General features: G+C 39.5%; 1 protein-coding gene across 1 annotated transcript in view; it reads left to right on the plus strand.

The window, feature by feature from the left end:
* LOC126187573 (multifunctional methyltransferase subunit TRM112-like protein) overlaps positions 1 to 14,357 on the plus strand; it is a 56,560-nt gene extending 42,203 nt beyond the window's left edge. The window contains exon 4 of the mRNA XM_049928739.1: positions 14,173 to 14,357. Within this exon, the coding sequence (XP_049784696.1) occupies positions 14,173 to 14,274 (102 nt within the window). The 3' untranslated portion in view covers positions 14,275 to 14,357. The remainder of the gene's footprint in view (positions 1 to 14,172) is intronic.
* The last annotated feature ends 10,347 nt before the right edge of the window (positions 14,358 to 24,704 follow it).

Genomic DNA, 24,704 nt, shown 5'->3' on the forward strand with positions numbered 1-24,704 from the left:
GGTGATGAAACACGGATGTACCAGTATGACCCAAAAATTAAGAATCAGTCTTCAGTATGGTGCTTTCCAGGTGAGGGACCACTCACAAAAGTTCAGACAGAGCTCTGAAAGATGATGGTGCCCACTTTCTTCAGAAAGGTGGATCATCTTACACCTGTGACCTTGAGATACCTGTTGGACAATCAATACTGAGTGGTATGTGCCACATGGTGGTCACAGCACCAAAAATAGAAGGTTAAGCACCTTCTGCATCATGACAACGTATCAGCCCACACGGCTGCCAGAACGATGGACGTCTTGGAGAAGAAAAAAGTGCAAGTGTTGCTGCACCCACCCCCATCACGTGGCCTGGCTCCATGTGACTTCTTCTTGCTCCCAAAGACAAAGGAAAAAATCATGGGCAGCATTTTCTATCCAGTGAAGAGGCTAACACCACGTACTACAATGCTCTTAAGTTACTACTCTGAAGAAGCTTGGACTGAAACATTTTTGAAGTGGTTTCAAAGGCTGGAAAAATGTGTAAGTGCTCATAGAGAGTGTTTGAAAAGTTGTAACAGTCATGTTGTAAATAAAAAAATTTCTGAGCTTGTGCTAAATCTTTTGGCATACCCCCTTGTAGAGCCGAAATGGCTTTCATTAACATTAATGTCAGTTGTAGTGCTAAACATGATAAAGATTATTTATTAAGAGTAATATTTAAGACACCACACAAGGCATGATGAGAGTCGGATATCAGAAAGTGGACCAGAGCTCCATATGAAGTCAAATTTGTTGACAACCTGCTGAGGAAGCTGCAGTGCAGTAATGGCGAGGACAACAGCTTTGGTCAGCAAGGTGATGCTGGAATACAGCCTGAAAGTGTGAGAACCCTGTGGAAGGTTCTGGAAGAATCTTTAGGAAGACCATCAGAAGAGTCAGGGAAAACATCTCCATGGGAGAAAGTCATACAAAAGTCCTTGAAAAACAAGTGTATAAACAGCCAGTGCAGGATACAAGACAGTCACTACCAGGAACCAAAAGTGGTACTACAGCTGAACCTCAGTGACACTTTGATGCTGCTGTGGTAAAAAATCACAAGAAGTATGTACACATTCTAGGGAGAGAAACTGAGTTTACAATAAGTATCCAGCAACATTTTTGTCCTAAGTTTTCTGCCTGTTGATGAAGAACAAGCTCCATAGAGTTTCACTAGTAGTAGAAATGGGTAATAATTGACATTTTCTGTGTGTTGGAACAAAAAGGGGAACAAGCATCAACTCGAACTTGTCTCCAATTGTGCTTGAAATATTTCTTCTGTATTGTCGGAATGAGTTGCAAGCAGAGCTTTCGTCTCTGATAGGGGAAGGCAGAACTCAAGGAAAGGGAATTGCTGGAGTGGATTAACACATACCGTGTTAATGTGTACTCATTGATTTGCAAAGGTATGAAGCCACTGTAAGACATCTCTCCAGATAAGGCTGAACTATTGGAAAGTAAAAATTGTTCTTAAACTGAATCCTCAAGTGTTTGCACCCTTATTCACTTCATATGAAGCCAACAACCTTCCCTCTCCACTGCAAAATCACCTCTGCTAAGTATCCAAGGAGATTTTCTTCCTTTTCACTCCTTTAAAAGTAACTTGGTAGACTCCAGCCCACATTGTCATCAGTGTCTTGTTTGCATCATTCAGGCCACACCTTCGTCCAGAGTTGGTGATAGGTCCTATTCCAGGACATGACACTACAGTGTTTTGTTTAGTGAATAGGAGTGCTGCAGTCCTTTAGCAGAGTGTCGAGACACAGCTCCTGGCTGTGATAAAATCCACAGTCAAATGCTTAAAAACCTTGACAGCATAAAACACATCCTCGGATTTTCCACTCGTATATGGTGAGATGGGGAGTCTCCCTTCCAGTGGCGAGAGAGTATTATTATTCCTATCCTGAAACATGGAAAAAAAAAAAATTGCAAATTTTGACTCAATCTCGGCCAGTCTCCTTAATGACTGGGTTGTGTAAATTATTTGAAATAATGAGTAACTGATGACTGTTGAGTCTGGAAGCCAGAGGATTTGTAGTTAAATTTCAAAGTGGCTTTCAGGTGCTCTGATCCACCACAGATCAACTGATACATCTGGAATGTGCAGTGTGCAGCTATTTCATGCATCACAAACACATCAGTGCGTTCTTGTTTCCAGAATTGCATACCAATTGCTATCTAGAATGTCATATCCCTCTAATTGTTCCAGATCCAGGTAGGTTCAGCCCTCAACAACCAGTGTGTACAGGAAAATGGAGTACCTCAGGGATCAGTTTTGAGTGTCAGCTCTTCAAGGCAGTCAGTGGCAGTGTGATCTGTGGTCTCACCCTCAGTGTATTTTGATCTTCTTAGCCTATATTGCACATCTTTATTATTGTGCATCACAGATCACCAACTTCAGGGAGCATACAGAAAGTGGAAAGCTGGGCACTGAATCATGGGCATTAATTTTCTCCTACAAAAACTTGCCCTGTGCATCTTTGTTTACTCACCCAGAACTTTACTTAGGTAATCAGTTACCTGAAGTCTTTGAAAATTGCAAATTTGTTGCCCCTTTATTTGATAATAGTACAAATGGTTACCATACATATGCCAGCTAAAAGCAAATTGTATGAATGAACTTAATGCCCTCGGGTCTTTCAGCAGCACCTCTTGGAGAGCAGATTGCACAGTTCTTCTGGGATTTTACAAAGCTTTGATATTATCCCACCTGGATTTTGGATGAAATCTTTATGGAATCACATCACTGTTGGTACTGAGCTGCTTAAACCCAGTTCAACACAGTAGTGTGCAGTTTGCAACTGGCACATGCCATACAAGCCCCATAGACAGCCTCCTGATGGAAGCTAGTATCCCAACCCTGAGGGTCAGATGACAGGAATTCTTGGCTGTGTGGTCACAATCAACCAGACACCTAAACATCCTCATTAGACTCTGTTTTACAGCCAACAGTTCAGAATGTTTACCATTTACCCAAAAATAGACTGACCAAGTGGGCTACTATTAGAGACTCTGTGCCAGGACTTCCAACCCTACCCCTGTTGCATGTGTGCACGGAGTTCCCTCTTGGCAGTTCTCCCCTCCCCTCACCTATGTTATGTGTTGTCCGTAGTTTGAGGTAACATCTATAAAAAGAATAAAATATTAACACATTAATTTACAATTTGTACAAGTTGAAATGTTTGTATACATAACTTCAGGGATACTATGAGTGTTTCTGTGGTGCTGTGATACATCAATAACTGAATTGTCCTTTATAAAAACTGGTTCGCTTGCTAGTGGGTATAAGATACAACCACTGGCTAGCTGCTAAGATTAGTAGCACTGTGCAATATCAGTGTATTCTCACTGCCAGTCTTCTGAGATCTGTGGTGTGGCTTGATGTGCAGCATCTTGAGAAATACTTACTATAGGAACAATTGAATGCAGTGAGTGATATGAAGACGACGGCTTCTGTGAAGTTCATGGTGCCCCAAATAGGAGACGGAGAGTGCTAGATTGAGCAGGGCTCACGAAGGCATGCTGACGGGAGGTTTAAATGTATAATCTCGTATGGAGATGTGAGTTGTGCACTGTGTGTAGTTGATGAAGGCACCATTGATACCGTAGTATGAGGTGGTACCCAAAAAGTGGAATTATTTTTGAAAAACTATATGTTTTCAAATTGTTTACAAAACAACCCTCTCCCCTTCAAAATACCATCCATTACAACTAATACAAAAACAATACTCTCACTGCTTGAATCATTTTTTGTATCATCTTTAGAAATGGCTGACAGCTCCTCCCTCATTTTTTTTCTTGACTACTACAGTGTTGTCAAATTGGTGTCCTTTCATCTCCCTTATCATGCATGGAGGTAAGATAGTCGCACGGAGCCAGCTCAGGCGAGTAAAGTGCATGGGTCAGCAGAACCGTGCCACTTTTAGCCCAAAACTAAGAGAGATAGCTGTATGTGCAGGTGTGTTGTGTTGGAAAAAGCAGTGTCCAGTCTGTCACAAATTGGGCATTTTTTGATAAAACCTGCTATGCCATCTTTTTCAAACTTCCAAATAAAAGGTTTGATTGACGGTGTGAGCTGGGGGAACAAACTCGGAATGGACTACACCCTTGGCATTAAAATAGCAAATCAGCGTTGTTTGATTTGATTTGATTTGACTTGACGGCATGTTTTTGGCTGGGGGTGACAATGGTGGCTTTCATTGGCTTGACTGTTGCTTTGTTTCTAGACCATAACCGTAGCACTATGACTCGTCACCAATAATGGCCTTTGACAGAAAATCTGGATCAGTTTCAAGTGTCGTAGGTCTGTTGCTATTCACAATATACATAAATGACCTTGTGGAAGGCATCGGAAGTTCACTGAGGCTTTTTGCGGATGATGCTGTGGTATATCAAGAGGTTTAACAATGGAAAATTGTACTGAAATGCAGGAGGATCTGCAGCAAATTGATGCATGGTGCAGGGAATGGCAATTGAATCTCAATGTAGACAAGTGTAATGTGCTGCGAATACATAGAAAGAAAGATCCCTTATCATTTAGCTACAATATAGCAGGTCAGCAACTGGAAGCAGTTAATTCCATAAATTATCTGGTAGTACGTATTAGGAGTGATTTAAAATGGAATGATTGTATAAAGTTGATCGTCGGTAAAGCAGATGCCAGACTGAGATTCATTGGAAGAATACCAAGGAAATGCAATCTGAAAACAAAGGAAGTAGGTTACAGTAAGCTTGTTCACCCACTGCTTGAAGACTGCTCAGCAGTGTGGGATCTGTACCAGATAGAGTTGATAGAAGAGATAGAGAAGATCCAACAGAGAGCAGCGCGCTTCGTTACAGGATCATTTAGTAATCGCGAAAGCATTACGGAGATGATAGATAAACTCCAGTGGAAGACTGCAGGAGAGACGCTCAGTAGCTCGGTACAGGCTTTTGTTGAAGTTTCGAGAACATACATTCACCGAAGAGTCAAGCAGTATATTGCTCTCGCGAAGAGAGCATGAGGATAAAATCAGAGAGATCAGAGCCCACACAGAGGCATACTGACAATCCCTCCTTTCCGTGAACAATATGAGACTGGAATAGAAGGGAGAACCGATAGAGGTACTCAAGGTACCCTCCGTCACACACCGTCAGGTGGCTTACAGAGTATGGATGTAGATGTAGATGAAGAAGCTGTTGTTTCAAAACACAACATATCTCAACTCGCCGTTTCTTTTGATTGTCAGTCAGGACCCGAGGAACGAGCTAGGCAACAACCATTTTCATTCCCAAATCTTCTGTTAAAATTTGTTGAACTAAGCTCCAAAATAATCCACTAAATTTCCAGCAGTTGGTCGATTGTCTGTCAGCAGTCTGTGAACACAAGCTCTTGAATATTTTCAATATTTTTGTCAATGCAGGCAATTGATGGGTGTCCAGAACAAAGTTTGTCATCAATCGGTGTAGCACCATTTTTAAATCAAGCAAACCAGTCATACAATTGTGTTTTTCCCATAGTGTCATCTTCGTAGGCTGTTTTCAACATTACAACAGTTTTAGCAGCATTTTTACTGAGTAGAAAACAAAATTTCACAGCTGCACGTTGTTCAGTTAAACTTGCCATCATAAAAAATGAAGCAAGGACAAAACAGTGTTGGCGAAAACAATCACTGCAGATGAACAGATCAAGCCAGGTTGACAAAACCAGCAGCAATGAGTTGTGCTGTACATGCATAGCAGCAGAAATTCATGCTACACAAGCTCCACACATGGCAATGTTGTTCTGGTTTTTTGGGTACCACCTTGTATGTGCCCAGTCCCGTGATTTGGATGGACCTCTTCCATCACAGATGCAAGTTCTGTTCAGTTCTTCACGCTACCCCGATTTGCAATGCATCTACACAGATAGATCAAAAGTCAATGAAAGAGTTGATTATGCTTTTGCATACGCAAGAGACTTGAGAAGCGTTATCTACTGACTGCATGCAGTGTATACACTTCAACATTGGTAGCCACACTCTGGGCTTTGTAAGACATCAAAATTCTTGCAACAAAGAACTTCCTTGTTTGTAGTGACTCAAAGAGTTGCTTCAAGGAATGTGTTTTTGGCTGCCAACATCAGAGACTTACTAGTTGACTTCCACAGCTCCAGAACCACCAAAACAGTCAACCGTATAGTGAGACATGTGCATACCAGACAATGAACTCTCTGAGAAAACAGCTAAAGAAGGAACTGTTGTTGTTGTTGTGGTGGTCTTCAGTCCTGAGACTGGTTTGATGCAGCTCTCCATGCTACTCTATCCTGTGCAAGTTTCATCATCTCCCAGTACCTACTGCAACCTACATCCTTCTGAATCTGCTTAATGTGTTCATCTCTTGGTCTCCCTCTACGATTTTTACCCTCCACACTGCCCTCCAATGCTAAATTTGTGATCCCTTGATGCCTCAGAACATGTCCTACCAACCGGTCCCTTCTTCTCGTCAAGTTGTGCCACAAACTCCTCTTCTCCCCAATTCTATTCAATACCTCCTCATTAGTTATGTGATCTACCCATCTAATCTTCAGCATTCTTCTGTAGCACCACATTTCGAAAGCTTCTATTCTCTTCTTGTCCAAACTATTTATCATCCATGTTTCACTTCCATACATGGCTACACTCTATACAAATACTTTCAGAAACGACTTCCTGACACTTAAATCTATACCCGATGTTAACAAATTTCTCTTCTTCAGAAACGCTTTCCTTGCCATTGCCAGTCTACATTTTATATCTTTTCTACTTCGACCATCATCATTTATTTTGCTCCACAAATAGCAAAACTCCTTTACTACTTTAAGTGTCTCATTTCCCAATCTAATTCCCTCAGTATCACCCGACTTAATTCGACTACATTCCATTATCCTCGTTTTGCTTTTGTTGATGTTCATGTTATATCCTCCTTTCATGACACTGTCCATTCCGTTCAACTGCTCTTGCAAGTCCTTTGCTGTCTCTGACAGAATTGCAATGTCATCGGCGAACCTGAAAGTTTTTATTTCTTCTCCATGGATTTTAATACCTACTCTGACCTTCCCAACTGCTGCTTCCCTTTCTTGCCCCTCGACTCTTACAACTGCCATCTGATTTCTGTACAAATTGTAAATAGCCTTTCGCTCCCTGTATTTTACCCCTGCCACCTTTAAAATTTGGAAGAGAGTATTCCAGTCAACATTGTCAAAAGCTTTCTCTAAGTCTACAAATGCTAGAAATGTAGGATTGCCTTTCCTTAATCTTTCTTCTAAGATAAGTCGTAGAGTCAGTATTGCCTCACGTGTTCCAATATTTCTACGGAATCCAAACTGATCTTCCCCGAGGTCGGCTTCTACCAGTTTTTCCATTCATCTGTAAAGAATTCGTGTTAGTATTTTGCAGCTGTGACTTATTAAACTGATAGTTCGGTAATTTTCACATCTGTCAACACCTGCTTTCTTTGGGATTGGAATTATTATATTCTTCTTGAAGTCTGAGGGTACTTGGCCTATCTCATACATCTTCTTCACCAGATGGTAGAGTTTTGTCAGGACTGGCTCTCCCAAGGCCGTCAGTAGTTCTAATGGAATGTTGTCTACTACCGGGGCCTTGTTTCGGCTCAGGTCTTTCAGTGCTCTGTCAAACTCTTCACGCAGTATCGTATCTCCCATTTCATCTTCATCTACATTCTCTTCCATTTCTATAATACTGTCGTCAAGTACATCGCCCTTGTATAGACCCTCTATATACTCCTTCCATCTTTCTGCTTTCCCTTCTTTGGTTAGAACTGGGTTTCCATCTGAGCTCTTGATATTCATACAAGTGGCTCTCTCTTCTCTAAAGGTCTCTTTAATTTTCCTTTAGGCAGTATCTATCTTACCCTTAGTGAGATAAGCCTCTACATCCTTACATTTGTCCTCTAGCCATCCCTGCTTAGCCATTTTGCACTTCCTGTCGATCTCATTTTTGAGACATTTGTATTCCTTTGCCTGCTTCATTTACTGCACTTTTATATTTTCTCCTTTCATCAATTAATTTCAATATTTCTTCTGTTACCCAAGGATTTCTACTAGCCCTCATCTTTTGACCTACTTGATCCTCTGCTGCCTTCACTACTTCCTCCCTCAGAGCTACCCATTCTTCTTCTACTGTACTTCTTTCCCCCACTGCTGTCAATTGTTCCCTTATGCTCTCCCTGAAACTCCGTACAACCTCTGGTTTAGTCAGTTTATCCAGGTCCCATCTCCTTAAATTCCCACCTTTTTTGCAGTTTCTTCAATTTTAATCTGCAGTTAATAAACAATAGATTGTGGTCAGTCCACATCTGCCCCTGGAAATGTCTTACAATTTAAAATGTGGTTCCTAAATCTCTGTCTTACCATTATATAATCTATCTGATACCTTTTAGTATCTCTGGGATTCTTCCATGTATACAACCTTCTTTTATGATTCTTGAACGAAGTGTTAGCTATGATTAAGTTATGCTCTGTGCAAAATTCTACCAGACGGCTTCCTCTTTCATTTCTTAGCCCCAATCCATATTCACCTACTATGTTTTCTTCTCTCCCTTTTCCTACACTCGAATTCCAGTCACCCATGACTATTAAATTTTCATCACCCTTCACTGTCTGAATAATTTCTTTTATCTCATCATACATTTCATCAGTTTCTTCATCATCTGCAGAGCTAGTTGGCATATAAACTTGTACTACTGTAGTAGGTGTGGGCTTCGTGTCTATCTTGGCCACAATAATGTGTTCACTATGCTGTTTGTAGAAGCTTACCCGCACGCCTCTTTTTTTATTCATTATTAAACCTACTCCTGCATTACCCCTATTTGATTTTGTATTTATAACCCTGTATTTACCTGACCAAAAGTCTTGTTCCTCCTGCCACCGAACTTCACAAATTCCCACTATATCTAACTTTAACCTATCCATTTCCGTTTTTAAATTTTCTAACCTGCCTGCTCGATTAAGGGATCTGACATTCCACGCTCCGATCCGTAGAATGCCAGTTTTCTTTCTCCTGATAACAACATCCTCTTGGGTAGTCCCCGCCCGGAGATCCGAATGGGGGACTATTTTACCTCCGGAATATTTTACCCAAGAGGACGCCATCATTATTTATCCATACAGTAAAGCTGCATGCCCTCGGGAAAAATTTCGGCTGTAGTTTCCCCTTGCTTTCAGCCGTTCGCAGTACCAGCACAGCAAGGCCGTTTTGGTTATTTGTTACAAGGCCAGATCAGTCAATCATCCAGACTGTTGCCCCTGCAACTACTGAAAAGGCTGCTGCCCCTCTTCAGGAACCACATGTTTGTCTGGCCTCTCAACAGATACCCCTCCGTTGTGGTTGCACCTACGATATGGCCATCTGTATCGCTGAGGCATGCAAGAAGCCTCCCCCACCAATGGCAAGGTCAATGGTTCATTGGGAGGGGGGGGGGGGGAAGGAACTACAGAAGAAAAAATTCAACTCAGACCTAAAATTGTAGGTAATACATTAAATTTGGAAACGTGGGCTATAGAATGACATTGCTACCATAACCCTCGACAAGCAGAGGGGAATCAAGTGGACCACCAAGGCATGGTATACTTACCTTCTACCCTCTTGGAAATGTACAGTTACTGGGCTGACTGCATGTCTGCCACACCTGACTCATACATTCTTTTATGTCAAGACAACTTACCCCAATGCAGCTGCAGTAGTGCTCTTACAATAGCCCATATTCTCAATGTGTGCCCTGCTGACTGATTGGAGAAAGTCTATAGACATCTGGACACTCCCAAATACATACATTTTTCATATGAGGTGCAGTGCGCTGCCACCTGCTGCCAGGTTACTCCATATCAGTGACCTCACTAGACATTAGACATTGTGAGAGCAGAATGGGGCACTCTGTGGAACTCAAGGACTTTGAATGGTCAGGTGAGTGGGTGTCACTTGTCATACGTCTGTACACGAGATTTCCACACTACTAAACATCCCTAGGTCCACTGTTTCCAATGTGATAGTGAAGTGGAAACGTGAAGGGACACGTACAGCACAAAAGCATACAGGCCAACTTCATCTGTTGACTGACAGAGACCGCCACAGTTGAAGAGGGTCATAATGTGTTATAGGCAGACATCTGTCCAGAGCATTACACAGGAATTCCAAACTGCATCAGGATCCACTGCAAGTACTATGTCAGTTAGGCGGAAGGTGAGAAAACTTGGATTTCATGGTCGAGCAACTGCTCATAAGCCACACATCCAGCCGATAAATGCCAAATGACGCCTTGTTTGGTGTAATGAGTGTAAACATTGGACAGTTGAACAGTGGAAAAACATTGTGTGGAGTGACGAATCATGGTACATAATGCGGCGATCCGATGGCAGGGTGTGGGTATGGTGAATGCCCGGTGAACGGACTGGCCTGCACAGAGTCCTGACCTGAATCCTATAGAACACCTTTGGGATGTTCTGGAACACCGACTTTGTGCCAGGCGTCACCGACTGACATTGATACCTCTCCTCACTGCAGCACTCTGTGAAGAATGTGCTGCCATTCCCCAAGAAACCTTCCAGCACCTGATTGAACATATGCCTACGAAAGTGGAAGCTGTCATCAAGGCTAAGGGTGGGCCAACACCATATTGAATTCCAGCATTAACGATCGAAGGCGCCATGAACTTGTAAGTCATTTTCAGCCAGGTGTCCGGATACTTTTGACCACATAGTGTAGACCCCAGAGATTTGCGAGCTATGGCGTAGCATCTACCAATGTCATTAAGTTCCCTGAGGGAAAACAGATGTAATAACAAAATTTAATGCACCTCGGTGTTTGGTGTCATGAGTCATACCAGTTTTGATTTTCTCACCTCATTTCCGACATACCAAGTCTGATGACCTTTATGCTTCCTTCATTGATGTCGACATGGGATTGGTGTGGACAATGCACTTCCCACCACAGATATCTGGTGCAGGGAGCTCCAGCTGTGGCCACTTACACACTGATGGTCACTCCATATGACCAGCCACAGTTTCTGGCTCCCTGGGTTTTATCTCACTTTCAACAATCTGCTCAAGCTACTGTCACACAGATTTTCAACCATGGCAGTAAGGTCAAAGACTCTGGAGCTGACATTCATCTTTGGTCATTTCATACCATTTTCATGAGTTTCGAATGAAACTAGGGACTTTTAACCAAGGTGTTTATCCCCATTCAACCCATAATCATTATTTTTCAAGGAATTGCTGGGAGGGGGGGAGGGGGGTGCTTTATGTTATACATGGTAAATTCCTCTTAAGCTGGTAAAAAATTACTGGTCCCTTCATTCAGCAATCTCCCTCTCCATTATTTACCCCCCCTCCCCCAGAAACCAGCCGTGTTTGCTGTATTGGGAAATTCATATTCTGAACCCCAGTTGTCTCTTTGTGAATTGTATATTGTTTAAAGGAGGTGGGTAATAGGGTTTTCCATAGTCTAACAATTATAGTGCAAGTTGAAAAGGAAAAGCTAATAAGATTGAAGGTTTTTGCTAACTTTTTCATGTACAGCATGAAATTTGTTTGATATTACTGTATCCATTCATAGTATTGCTCAGTATACTTTCTTATAGTTCGCAGCCATTTGTCTTATAGTAAAAAAAAATTCTGTATTTGGAAAGGCTGATTGGATGAGGCATAGTATGCAAAACATTGCTTTTGATGGCAGGTTACTTGTTACTGCTAGCTAGTGGCTAATTGCTACATTTGTGTAGCTTTGTATGATACCATCATTGACCCCAGTCTTTTTCTTGATAGCACTCCACCCCATTAATCAACGATTAAACTCATATATATCTGCCACTGATTTCCTCAAAATCATAAAATTTGGTCTTTTGCTTTTTTTCACCCTACTGTCTTCTTTTTTCTACTCTCTCCTTACCTTTGGTAGTTTAAATATAGTGTGTAAAATCCCATAGCCCAGTTAGAGACTTCATTACATGAAGAAATAAACTGAATCTGCCATCTTAGTTCAGAGTAATGTCTTTTCACAGAACGTGTTTAGAACTTTTCAGTCATCTAATGTAGAACCAAGCAATACTTTAATGTTTCAACTCGTAGAAAACTAGCTGGAGATGAAGTTCATCATTACTGTTACACATAATAAATATGTAAATATGTTGTTACAAAATGTTTTATAAAATATCTTATAAACATAAATATTAGTTTGGTGCATTAGTTCGTAGTGTTTTTGTTTCACATTTTGGTATTCTGGTTGCTATGGGTTTGTTTATCAATTGTCATTTTTGCTGTTCACTGTTGCTATTTGAGGTTACATTTTGTCTTTTGGAGATAATGAGCAGAGCTGTGGTCACTAGAAAATGAAGTGTAAATTTGAGATATTGGAACATTTCCAAAATACTTTCCTGTTTGAGTTCAGTTGAGGGTTGACAGCAGCAGAGGCAACCAGAAACATTTGTGACATGTATGGGAATATTGCCATTGGACTGGACACAACAAGACAGTGGTTCTCTCTTTTTAAGAAGGAATGTTCAGACATTACTGCCTCACCATGCTCAGGAAGACCTTCTAGGTGTCATGAAGATCGTTTAAGTACATTAATCCGCAATGACCCCGTTCCACCATAATACAACATTTTCATGCAATGGGGAGGGATCAAAAGGGTTCTAAGCCAAGTTCATAAAAACCAGCGGGTAGCCATATGTGCATCTCTACTTGTTCGTCATTATTTGGTTTGTGAACAACACCAACTATTCCTACCTGTATCATTACTGGTGATGAGAAATGGTGGCTTCATTTTGATGTAAGGAAAAGGAAGGAATGTTTTATACCAAACAAAGCAGCAACTTCCTGTACTTCGACCTGCGCATTTCAAAAAGATAATGGTATGCATCTGATGGAACAGCAATGGTGTGGTGTACTACAAATTGCTTCCCCGAACTATAACCATCATTCTTGAAATTTGTCAACAACTGTGATGTCTTGCAGACACAATCCAAGAATAATGACCAGGAAGACTGCCTGAAGTGATGGTACTCCACAATATCATCTGCCTGCATTCTGTTAGCTTGACAGAAAACGTTATACACGAATTGGGTTGGGAAGTCATTCTGGACCCATGTTATTCACCTGATCTTGCATTCTCAGATTTTCACATATTCCACTCTCTTTTGAGTAATCTCCAAGGAACGTCCTTTCTGGATGAAAATGTGCTCTGAATGTGGCTCAACAAGTTCTTCATCCCATAACCACATAATTTCTACAGCTGCAGGATCGAAAAGTTCCTGAATATTGTCAGACTGTTGTTAGTAGTGAAGGAAAGTATATTATTGAAGATAGAAGCCACAGTTATGTGTCATGTTGTGTGTATGAAACTTACAGAAAATGCTACAGACTTATGTATCAACCCAATATTTTGTGATTAGAGCATGCCTTTTATTGCCCATTGTCTCTGTTACTGTTGGGTAATTAGTGATCAGACCTGTTCAAAATTTGGTTGATTAATTTTGTAATGAAATTGTTCCTTGTCGAGAAATATTTATTAAATAAGAAAATTTTGATTTGTTAGAGGGTGTGCTGTGATTATAAATGTTAGAATACAACTTATAATATTTTAACGATTTTGTGAATGGATTTCATGTTAAAGAAGATTAAGTGGTTAAAACCTTGCATATCTGTTACTAGGTACTAAATGGATTTTTCCCTTCCATTGCCATGGGTTTAAGTTTGAACCTAGGTAGTTCATAATCAAAGAGCTATGACCTTTCAGGAGAAAGGAGTGGGTTTAAAGTCCCAATTCCAGCATCCAAATTTAGGTTTTTTGTGTTTTCCTATACGTATTAAGGCAAATCCCAGGATGGTTCTATAGAAAAGATACAAGTTATTTTATTTCCCATCCTTGCTCTGTCAAACATTGTGCTTTGTTTGTCATGATCTAATCATCCAGGTGAAATTGTTTCTTTGCCACATACACATACTAAACTTATAAGGGCCATCCCAGTGGCTTACGAAGTAGTTCCAGGTATTTACATTGCTTTCATTTTGCATATTCCATTGTACATTTTTTTGGTTCTCCTCTAATTTGTTGGCCATGATCAGATAATCTGTCTTGATAATCTTATATTCTCATTTTTGTTGTATTTATAACTGAGAACTATTTTTTTTTCTTTCAGGTTGAAATAATCAATGGAGAATTGATCTGTCCTGAATCAGGGAGGAAGTTTCCAATAAATCAAGGCATTCCAAACATGTTACTAAATGAAGATGAGCTTTAATTATTTCTTCATAAGCTGTTCATGTGTGTTGTTATATCTCCACTTTGTTACATTGTATAATATTAAATTATTTTATGACAAGACATAGTGCTTATGTTACAAAAATAATTAATTTTTTAATAAACGAAATTGTGTATTATAAAACAATTGACTGCACCACACACTACTTTGAAACAATAAGGCACACAAGCACATAAATCGGCTGCACAAACTGTCCAGTGGATGTGTTTACGGTCAGAGAATGCCAGCAGAAGCCTGTCATGATGTCTGTCTCCTTTCTGTTGTAAATAACGATTGGGGGTCAGTGAGACTGTGGGTCATAATGTTGCATTGCAGTCTTGGTTCATGTAAGGTTACAAGATGAGATTGTCGGTATTTAGGACAATACTCATCTCAGTGGTGCCCATTTTACTCACTGGTGAATGATGTGTCTACCATTCACATCTCTGAAAGTACCTGATATTGCTTTAAATAACACGATGACAAAATACACTGTCACTTGTAACCCTCAGTCCACCGATTTGAATATAATTGCACCTCAGTGCAGTGTTTTAAGGGACATGCTACACAATTATGTCAACCAAGGAAGAGTCCTCAGTTCTTGAGATTTTTGTGGTGAAACAGGTACGTATCCCTCCGACTTCTGTGTGTGACTCCTATTTGTGCATTCGATGTTGGATACGAACTGTAACTGTCTAATAAAGGTTTTCTCCCTTTTCAGAGGTGTCAGTATTATTTTGTCTGTGTGATGCAGCAGAAAAGATTAATCCAAGCTTAACTATAAAGGTATTCCAGTTTTTGTCAGAAGCCCAGATAAATCTTGTTTAGTAGTAGTATGTTGTCTTAGAACCGTCTTAAAAATAAATTGTTTCACTTGTGTCGTCTCTTTGTTTTCATGCACATTAATATAGTTTTATATTTTGCTGTGAGAAAAGTAGTACTGATAATTGTAAATCAGCACATATTACTAGGGCATTGGAATTAACTTTGAGGTTCTTTTGAAATTGTACAGGAGATGATGTAAGTGATTTCATAATTTACACATTTTTATGGTTGATCAACAGTTCATTTATTTTGGAATAGACATAGTATTTTAAGTTGCCAACAAACACTCAGAAAATAACAACTTCCATAAAAATGTAATTAAATAGAAAATGGATTGGTGCAATTTGCAACCTCAAGTGAAACATTGCAAGTTCACATTTTTATTTATGCACTCAATAGATGAGGCTGTCATTCTTTTGCAAAGTCTTCAGTTTAATATGAACTTGGATATAGAAGCTACTGATAATTATGATTGCTCTCACTCACTACTTGCCTCACCTTATAGAAAATTTCACGTTGCCTTGCCGAATCATCAGTTTGTGTCACTAGCTCCATATGAATACAACTTTTCCTGTTTTCTTTATTATTTTTTCTTCTCATGATCTACGCACCCCATTTGAGCTGAAGTAATAACATGTATCTGTATCTCGTTCCTCAGAAAATGATCATGCTTACTCTTGTTCAAATAATTTACAAAACTGTTTAAGGATGGTTACTTTTTTCGCTCATAGAATACAGTTTATCATTATACAAGACTAAGCTCTGTAAAAATTAAAGGAAACCAATGAGTAATCAGTATTTCACATTGGCCAATTTAGTCTGTGAGTTAACTGTAACAATTAAACAAAGGTATCATGATACATGGAAGAAGCCTGGAGATACTGACAGGTTTCAGATAGATTATATAATGGTAAGACAGAGATTTAGGAACCAGGTTTTAAATTGTAAGACATTTCCTGGGGCAGATGTAGATTCTGACCACAATCTATTGGTTATGAACTGCAGATTGAAACTGAAGAAACTGCAAAAAGGTGGGAATTTAAGGAGATGGGACCTGGATAAACTGAAAGAACCGGAGGTTGTAGAGTGTTTCAGGGAGAGCATTAGGGAACAATTGACAGGAATGGGGGAAAGAAATACAGTAGAAGAAGAATGGGTAGCTCTGAGGGATGAAGTGGTGAAGGCAGCAGACGATCAAGTAGGTAAAAAGACGCGGGCTAATAGAAATCCTTGGGTAACAGAAGAAATATTGAATTTAATTGATGAAAGGAGAAAATATAAAAATGCAGTAAATGAAGCAGGCAAAAAGGAATACAAACGTCTCAAAAATGAAATCGACAGGAAGTGCAAAATGGCTAAGCAGGGATGGCTAGAGGACAAATGTAAGGATGTAGAGGCTTGTCTCACTAGGGGTAAGATAGATACTGCCTACAGGAAAATTAGAGAGACCTTTGGAGAGAAGAGAACCACTTGTATGAATATCAAGAGCTCAGATGGCAACCCAGTTCTAAGCAAAGAAGGGAAAGCAGAAAGGTGGAAGGAGTATATAGAGGGTTTATACAAGGGCGATGTACTTGAGGACAATATTATGCAAATGGAAGAGGATGTAGATGAAGATGAAATGGGAGATAAGATACTGCGTGAAGAGTTTGACAGAGCACTGAAAGACCTGAGTCAAAACAAGGCCCCGGGAGTAGACAACATTCCATTAGAACTACTGATGGCCTCAGGAGAGCCAGTCATGAAAAAACTCTACCATCTGGTGAGCACGATGTATGAGACAGGCGAAATATCCTCAGACTTTAAGAAGAATATAATAATTCCAGTCCCAAAGAAAGCAGGTGTTGACAGATGTGAAAGTTACCGAACTATCAGTTTAATAAGTCACAGCTGCAAAATACTAACGCGAATTCTTTACAGACGAATGGAAAAACTGGTAGAAGCCGACCTCGGGGAAGATCAGTTTGGATTCCGTAGAAATGTTGGAACACGTGAGGCAATGCTGACCTTACGACTTATCTTGGAAGAAAGATTAAGGAAAGGCAAACCTACGTTTCTAGCATTTGTAGACTTAGAGAAAGCTTTTGACAATGTTGACTGGAATACTCTCTTTCAAATTCTAAAGGTGGCAGGGGTAAAATACAGGGAGCGAAAGGCTATTTACAATTTGTACAGAAACCAGATGGCAGTTATAAGAGTCGAGGGGCATGAAAGGGAAGCAGTGGTTGGGAAAGGAGTAAGACAGGGTTGTAGCCTCTCCCCGATGTTATTCAATCTGTATATTGAGCAAGCAGTAAAGGAAACAAAAGAAAAATTCGGAGTAGGTATTAAAATTCATGGAGAAGTAGTAAAAACTTTGAGGTTCGCCGATGACATTGTAATTCTGTCAGAGACAGCAAAGGACTTGGAAGAGCAGTTGAACGGAATGGACAGTGTCTTGAAAGGAGGATATAAGATGAACATCAACAAAAGCAAAACGAGGATAATGGAATGTAGTCGAATTAAATCAGGTGATGCTGAGGGAATTAGATTAGGAAATGAGACACTTAAAGTAGTAAAGGAGTTTTGCTATTTAGGGAGTAAAATAACCGATGATGGTCGTAGTAGAGAGGATATAAAATGTAGACTGGCAATGGCAAGGAAAGCGTTTCTCAAGAAGAGAAATTTGTTAACATCGAATATAGATTTAGGTGTCCGGAAGTCGTTTCTGAAAGTATTTGTATGGAGTGTAGCCATGTATGGAAGTGAGACATGGACGATAACTAGTTTGGACAAGAAGAGAATAGAAGCTTTCGAAATGTGGTGCTACAGAAGAATGCTGAAGATAAGGTGGGTAGATCACGTAACTAATGAGGAGGTATTGAATAGGATTGGAGAGAAGAGAAGTTTGTGGTACAACTTGACTAGAAGAAGGGATCAGTTGGTAGGACATGTTCTGAGGCATCGAGGGATCACAAATTTAGCATTGGAGGGCAGCGTGGAGGGTAAAAATCGTAGAGGGAGACCAAGAGATCAATACACTAAGCAGATTCAGAAGGATGTAGGTTGCAGTAGGTACTGGGATATGAAGAAGCTTGCACAGGATAGAGTAGCATGGAGAGCTGCATCAAACCAGTCTCAGGACTGAAGACAACAACAAATGGCCGCGCGAAAGGAATTAACAGACTTTCAACACTGAATGTTAGTTGGAGCTAGACGCATGGGACATTCCATTTCGTAAATCGTTGGGGAAAACAATATTCCGAAATCCACAGTGTCAAGAGTGGTCGAGAATACAAAATTTCAGACGTTACCTCTCACCATGGACAATACGGTGGCCGATGGCTCTCACTTAAAGACCGATATGTGCGGCATTTGCGTAGAATTGTCAGTGCTAACAGACAGACAGCAAAGGACTTGGAAGAGCAGTTGAACGGAATGGACAGTGTCTTGAAAGGAGGATATAAGATGAACATCAACAAAAGCAAAATGAGGATAATGGAATGTAGTCGAATTAAATCAGGTGATGCTGAGGGAATTAGATTGGGAAATGAGACACTTAAAGTAGTAAAGGAGTTTTGCTATTTGGGGAGCAAAATAACTGATGATGGTCGAAGTAGAGAGGATATAAAATGTAGATTGGCAATGGCAAGGAAAGCGTTTCTGAAGAAGAGAATTTGTTAACATCGAGTATTGATTTAATTGTCAGGAAGTCGTTTCTGAAAGTATTTGTATGAAGCGTAGCCATGTATGGAAGTGTATGGACGATAACTAGTTTGGTCAAGAAGAGAATAGAAGCTTTCGAAATGTGGTGCTACAGAAAAATGCTGAAGATTAGATGGGTAGATTATATAACTAATGAGGAGGTATTGAATAGGATTGTGGAGAAGAGAAGTTTGTGACGCAACTTAACTAGAAGAAGGGGTCAGTTGGTAGGACATGTTCTGAGGCATCGAGGGATCACCAATTTAGTATTGGAGGGCAGCGTGGAGGGTAAAAATCATAGAGGGAGACCAAGAGATGAATACGCTAAACAGATTCAGAAGGATGTAGGTTGCAGTAGGTACTGGGAGATGAAGAAGCTTGCACAGGATAGAGTAGCATGGAGAGCTGCATCAAACCAGTCTCAGGACTGAAGACCACAACAACAACAACAACAACAACATCATGATACAATAAGCTGCCTTTGTGTAGAGCAGGGATGCTCAGCCCATGGCTTTATGAGTCAATCTTACAAAATCTTTGTCCAAATTCTGTTTTGATGAGCTGTTTTTAATGTATTTGTGAAAAATGAGTGAAGTTAAACACTGGAAAAGTCCCACTAACATTGTGAATGGGAAGAATAGTTTTGTCACATTACATGAAGATATGTTTATCTGGTCGATATGTAATGCTACTTTAACCCCACCAAGAAAGTGAAATACAGAAAGTCATTTAGCAGTCACGAAGACTTAGAATCGGAAGCAACTATTGGTAGTGAATTGAGGAGGAAGGTTCTGCAGTGATTTTAATCAGATGGGTTACCATGCAAACTGGTGGTAGTCTGTCAATGAAGGCTCACATTGAAAACAAAGATAAGAACAATGTTGATTCAATCCATTATGTGAATGCAATATCACATCTCAATTAAACCGTCTGCCGTGTTTCCCCTGTTTGATTGACTAGCACCTGTGCACTGAATCGCCTCTGGAAATAAAAACTGCTCACATTTCTTTAGCCGAAGGATACAAGTGGACAACTGATTATCAGTACACTGTTTCTTTGCTGTGTGTTAGTGTTTATTGATGCAGCACAGAATTTGAGAGGTCTGTGAATCGTATGTCACAGCCCCTAATAGAGGTATACAACTCGTGTAAGAAGGAAAGGTTATTTTATTAGATCCCTGTCCTCTTTCTGTGGTGTATCAGCATACACAGGCCACGGGTTATAGAGATATCCTGATTTGATATGACACTCTTTCGGAACACTGATTGCAACTGTAAAAAATTGTGCAGGAGGTTATTTGTACCTTGAACTTTGTGAAAGATGTCGGCAGCTGAGCATCTGCAGATACGAACCCATAAAGGTGAGCATCAGACTAGTACATTTGAAGGTGGTAAAACATTCATTTATTTTGACTATAACTGACATGTTTATCATGAGAGAACAGCAATTTTATCAATATTTAGAGCAATTCTCATTTATTATTCAGTCTCAGTTGCACATTTTCTTAATAAGTGATCTGTTTTGATCTCTCTTTATCATTCTCAGACCTATGTATTTGTATCAGCGATCTGGTTGTGTGTGTGTGTGTGTGTGTGTGTGTGTGTGTGTGTGTGTGTGTGTGTGTGTGTGTGTGAGTGAGTGAGTGAATTTGAAAGGCTGGAAGCAGAAACCAGCAAAGGAAGCACTCGTGTAGAGCAGCACATAGAAACCTTGGCACTGATAATGACTTTCAAGAAAATAAAGGTAAAACCCGTATGGCACAATAAAATTCATCTTTTTTAGATTAGTGTTACAGTAGGGTGTGCATTCCATTTTCATTGAAAAAGGGGACATTTAAAATAAATTGGAGAAAACCTGGGACAATGAGGGGAAAAAAAACGGGACATAAATATTGTATTGGCTAAATTTAATACACATACAAGTTTACCTTTACAACGTGCACTCAGATGATCCCAAATCACTTTTTACAATTATTCTGCCACACTATCACCGTACGTTTCACTTTTATGTACTTTATCAAGAAGTGCATTTTCGTTTGAAATTGTATCATAAAAGTCAGTACACGATACACTATTAAAGTGTGTTTTGACAATGAGCAAGCCCCTCACTCTTTCAACTTTCATTCTGTTTTTTTCATCTGACCACAAAGAGTTCTCTAACGAAAACACACGTTCCACAGCAGCATTTGACCCAGGATTTGCTAGACAAAACTCCACCAAATGAATCATGTTTTACATGTTAATGTTTTTACTTTTGAAATAAGCAAATATTTTACACTACGTTGCACTAACACTTTCTTTGTCTCCTCCTTCACTTTTTATGAAGTTCTATGCACATGAAAATTCATCAAACAGTTCGTCTTCATCAACAGGAAAATCTGGTACAATGCTTTTAACAAAAACACAACAGTCCTGAATATCCTTCCACTGTAACTGCTCCTTTTCAGTATTAACCCAGTCAAATGCTTTAAAAGGTGTGAGAAATGGTAAACACCTTTCTTTAAAATACTCAATGCAAGAGTCGTAGAAGATGTCAGCATAAATATGAAATTGTTCTACAGTAATTTCACCCCCTTCTTCCAGATTTCTTAGAGTCTCGTGTACAAAGGATGTGAGAAATCTTTCAGATTTTCTACATTGTAATTTGCCCAACAATTTGTTTATTTTTTGATAAACTTCCACTATTGTGATTTCTTGTTTCTCAATACATTTAATTGTTGTGGAGAAAGGTTTTAGCTGGCTAACAAGAAAATGTGGAAGAACAATAGACACAGGGTTATCAAAGAATTGTTTAAGGATAAAAGGACACTTATCAAGGGAAATGAAATATGATTTCAAAGCAGGAAATATCTCTACAATTATTTCAAATGCTGGTAGCAGAGCTAGCCACCTTGTCCTGCTGTGCCCAAGTACAGTTTTATATTCAGTTTCAGTAAACTTGCAGAATGACTTCAGAGATTCAACCCTTACTGTATATATGTGGAAATGCTGGTAGATTTTGTTTACGATTAATTGGCAGTCAATGGGTAGGCAATCTAAGCCAGTTGCGAAATTGTGCACCACATGTGCTGGACAGCCAACACCTACTATATTATTCACTGTGTTCTGTTGCAGTTTATAGAACAAATTGTTTTTTCCTTTCCTCTGCTTACCACCAAAATTGGCGTTAGTGTTGTCTGCAGAAACTGCAGTCACCTTTCCCTCAAGACCATATTTCTTTAAAACCTCCAGCGCACAATTCTGAAGTAAATCTGAGTCTCTCCAGCTAAATTAACCAATTCGAGCACTTTCACCGTGATGTCATTTTCTGGGTGAAAATACCCGATAAGGAGAGGAACCAACTTCAAATCCAGATGACTCGATGTATCAATCATTACAGAAATGAATCGAGCACTTTTCAGTTCATTTAAAACCTGCTGAGCTGCATACGGTGCAATAACATTTGAAATGATTGCATTACATTTTGTGTGTCCACATGTGAATTTAGGATTGAAAAGTTTTTTAACAAGTGCTGTAGTACAGTCCATTGACTTAAGGCTACGGTTATGCATTGCATTGTGGTATGCAAACGTAGCTTCTTGTACTGCCAACTACCTATCCATTTCTGTTACTGATTTTAAGTTTACATAGTAGTCACTCACACTTTATTTGCTCTTTTCGTCTGATCACTCGTGTGATGTTTCTTCGTCTTAATGTGATTCACAATGTCAGACCTTCCACCATGAACAATAGCAAATTTTGATCTGCACAACGTACATTCTACAATTTCTCCACTACCAGGGATAAAAGGAAACACGCTTTTTATATTGCTGTTAAAATTACACTTTCATTTTGGCATAATGAAACAGTGATTGCACAGTGCAAAACATTAACAGTATGGCGACGAAAGCCAGAGAGCAAGTATCAGTGGTGTAGAGTATCTCTGGACCGAAAGGACGGATTCAGTGGATCGATTTAGAAAAGAAGGAACTTCGTTGTTATTCGTAACCTATAGTGCGTTTAAAATTACTTGCGATTTTTGACAGTTCGGTACATGTTTGAGGTATGCTGAAAGTCATCACACGCTTCCTAGCGTAAATAATTGGGCAGTTGATAGCAGGTCAAACAACCAGTAACGTAAAATACTCTAGCCAAGCGGAATCATAAAAAAAGGGACATTTGAGCGTCCCCATAAAAACTTTCGGGACAGCGGGACATTTTGGTAAAAAACGGGACTGTCCCGGGAAAAACGGGATGAATGGACACCCTATGTTACAGGCATACTTTAAATTATAAATAGCAATAAAATATATCGGCAGTTGCAGTCCATTTCCGTCTGCCAAAGCAATGACAAGTGAGAAGAGCTAATGGTAATTATAAAATACATGTTACATCAATTTAATATACATTTTATTTGTGTAGAAACGTATTCTTCATACAGCATACAAAAGATAAAACATTCAGACAGCAGCATTTTTGCTGTGGCCACCAACACATTTGTGGCAGCGAGCAATTGCAAGAAGATCCCATCATTCAATGTTGTTGACATCGGTCACAACATCTTTGTAAAAATTTAATTGTAATACTAATAAAGTAATTGAATAATTAATATGTGTAATGTGGCATGTCATTTTGAAATTGTGGTTTTCCTTGTCAGTCTTAATCTAAAAAAAGAGACAATGATTTTTTAAGTGCGATTTGAGAGTGTAAATTTCTGTATCCTTCAAGCTAATAAATGATGACACCTAGGCAATATTTACATGCAAAAGAATTTACGTCTTATTTGAGGTCTAATTGATTTATTGAAGATTCAAATTGATATTGAGACAATATACACCCAAAGCTTTAAAGATATTAAATTTCATTAAAAAGGGAACCTGCGGGCTTTCAAAAAAATGAAATGTGATGAGTGGCCCTCAACTATGTACCCTCTGACTCAGAGTTGAAATATTGAAAGTTTTGCCTGGTTTTGTTGTCTAGGGGCTGGGATATGTAGTTGCCGCATTACAAGTCAAATACTGCTGAGTCTACAGTATACAATATGAATCTACACATGAATCGAATGGTCGAAGATTCCTATCACTCAGTAGTTGCGAATTTTGAATGTGACATAGAAATTTATAAATGAAAGATTCCAATTAAATAAAACCTGCAGGTACTATTTTTAATGACTTTAAATGATGAGTATGATAGCAGAAATATCTTTAAGAATGCTGTTTATTACTGCAAAACTGTTACTGGTGTCGATGGTCCAGGAATTAAACAAAATATAATTTAAATAACAGGGAAACAATAGGTTCCTACTTCACGTAATTAGTTATGAACAACAACATAGCTTGCGAGATCTTCACTCCTAAACGCATACTACGCCTTCACTGCAGAAGCCACGGAAATCTCACAAGTCAGCACTACGAAATATTTCTATCTGCCGCGACCACATGCAAACTGCCCCACTCTCCACGTAATTCCCACGACCACCCATCCAGCACTCCCGTGTCCTCTGCGACCTTTTGTCGCACCGTCCTGTTCAGTACTCCACCCCCACTTCCATCCAGTCTCCCCATTAACAAGCGCTGTGATTGGCTAGAGCGCTCCCGCCGTTTCTCCAAGCCAATGCACACTCACAAACATATTGAAACACATATGAACTACTGCATTTGCATTTAAATAACTTGAAATTAAATAAATATTCCTAAGGCTGGACCATAAACACGCTCTAACACACATTACGAAATCCATAATCAAATGAAATAAACATATATCAAAGGAATAGAAACAAAAGCAGGCCAGTAGCCTATGTCTCTGTACTTTCTAAAACACAGTAAATATTTGACCAATTTCTTCACGAATATAATGGTTCTGTATGTGTTTCACTTTAAGGTATCATGATTCCTCTGGCTACTATTAATTTCTACATGAGCTGTGAAATGTCTGCTGTTATGG

This window comes from Schistocerca cancellata, chromosome 5 (assembly GCF_023864275.1).
Source record: "Schistocerca cancellata isolate TAMUIC-IGC-003103 chromosome 5, iqSchCanc2.1, whole genome shotgun sequence".
NCBI classification, from domain to species: Eukaryota; Metazoa; Arthropoda; class Insecta; order Orthoptera; family Acrididae; genus Schistocerca; species Schistocerca cancellata.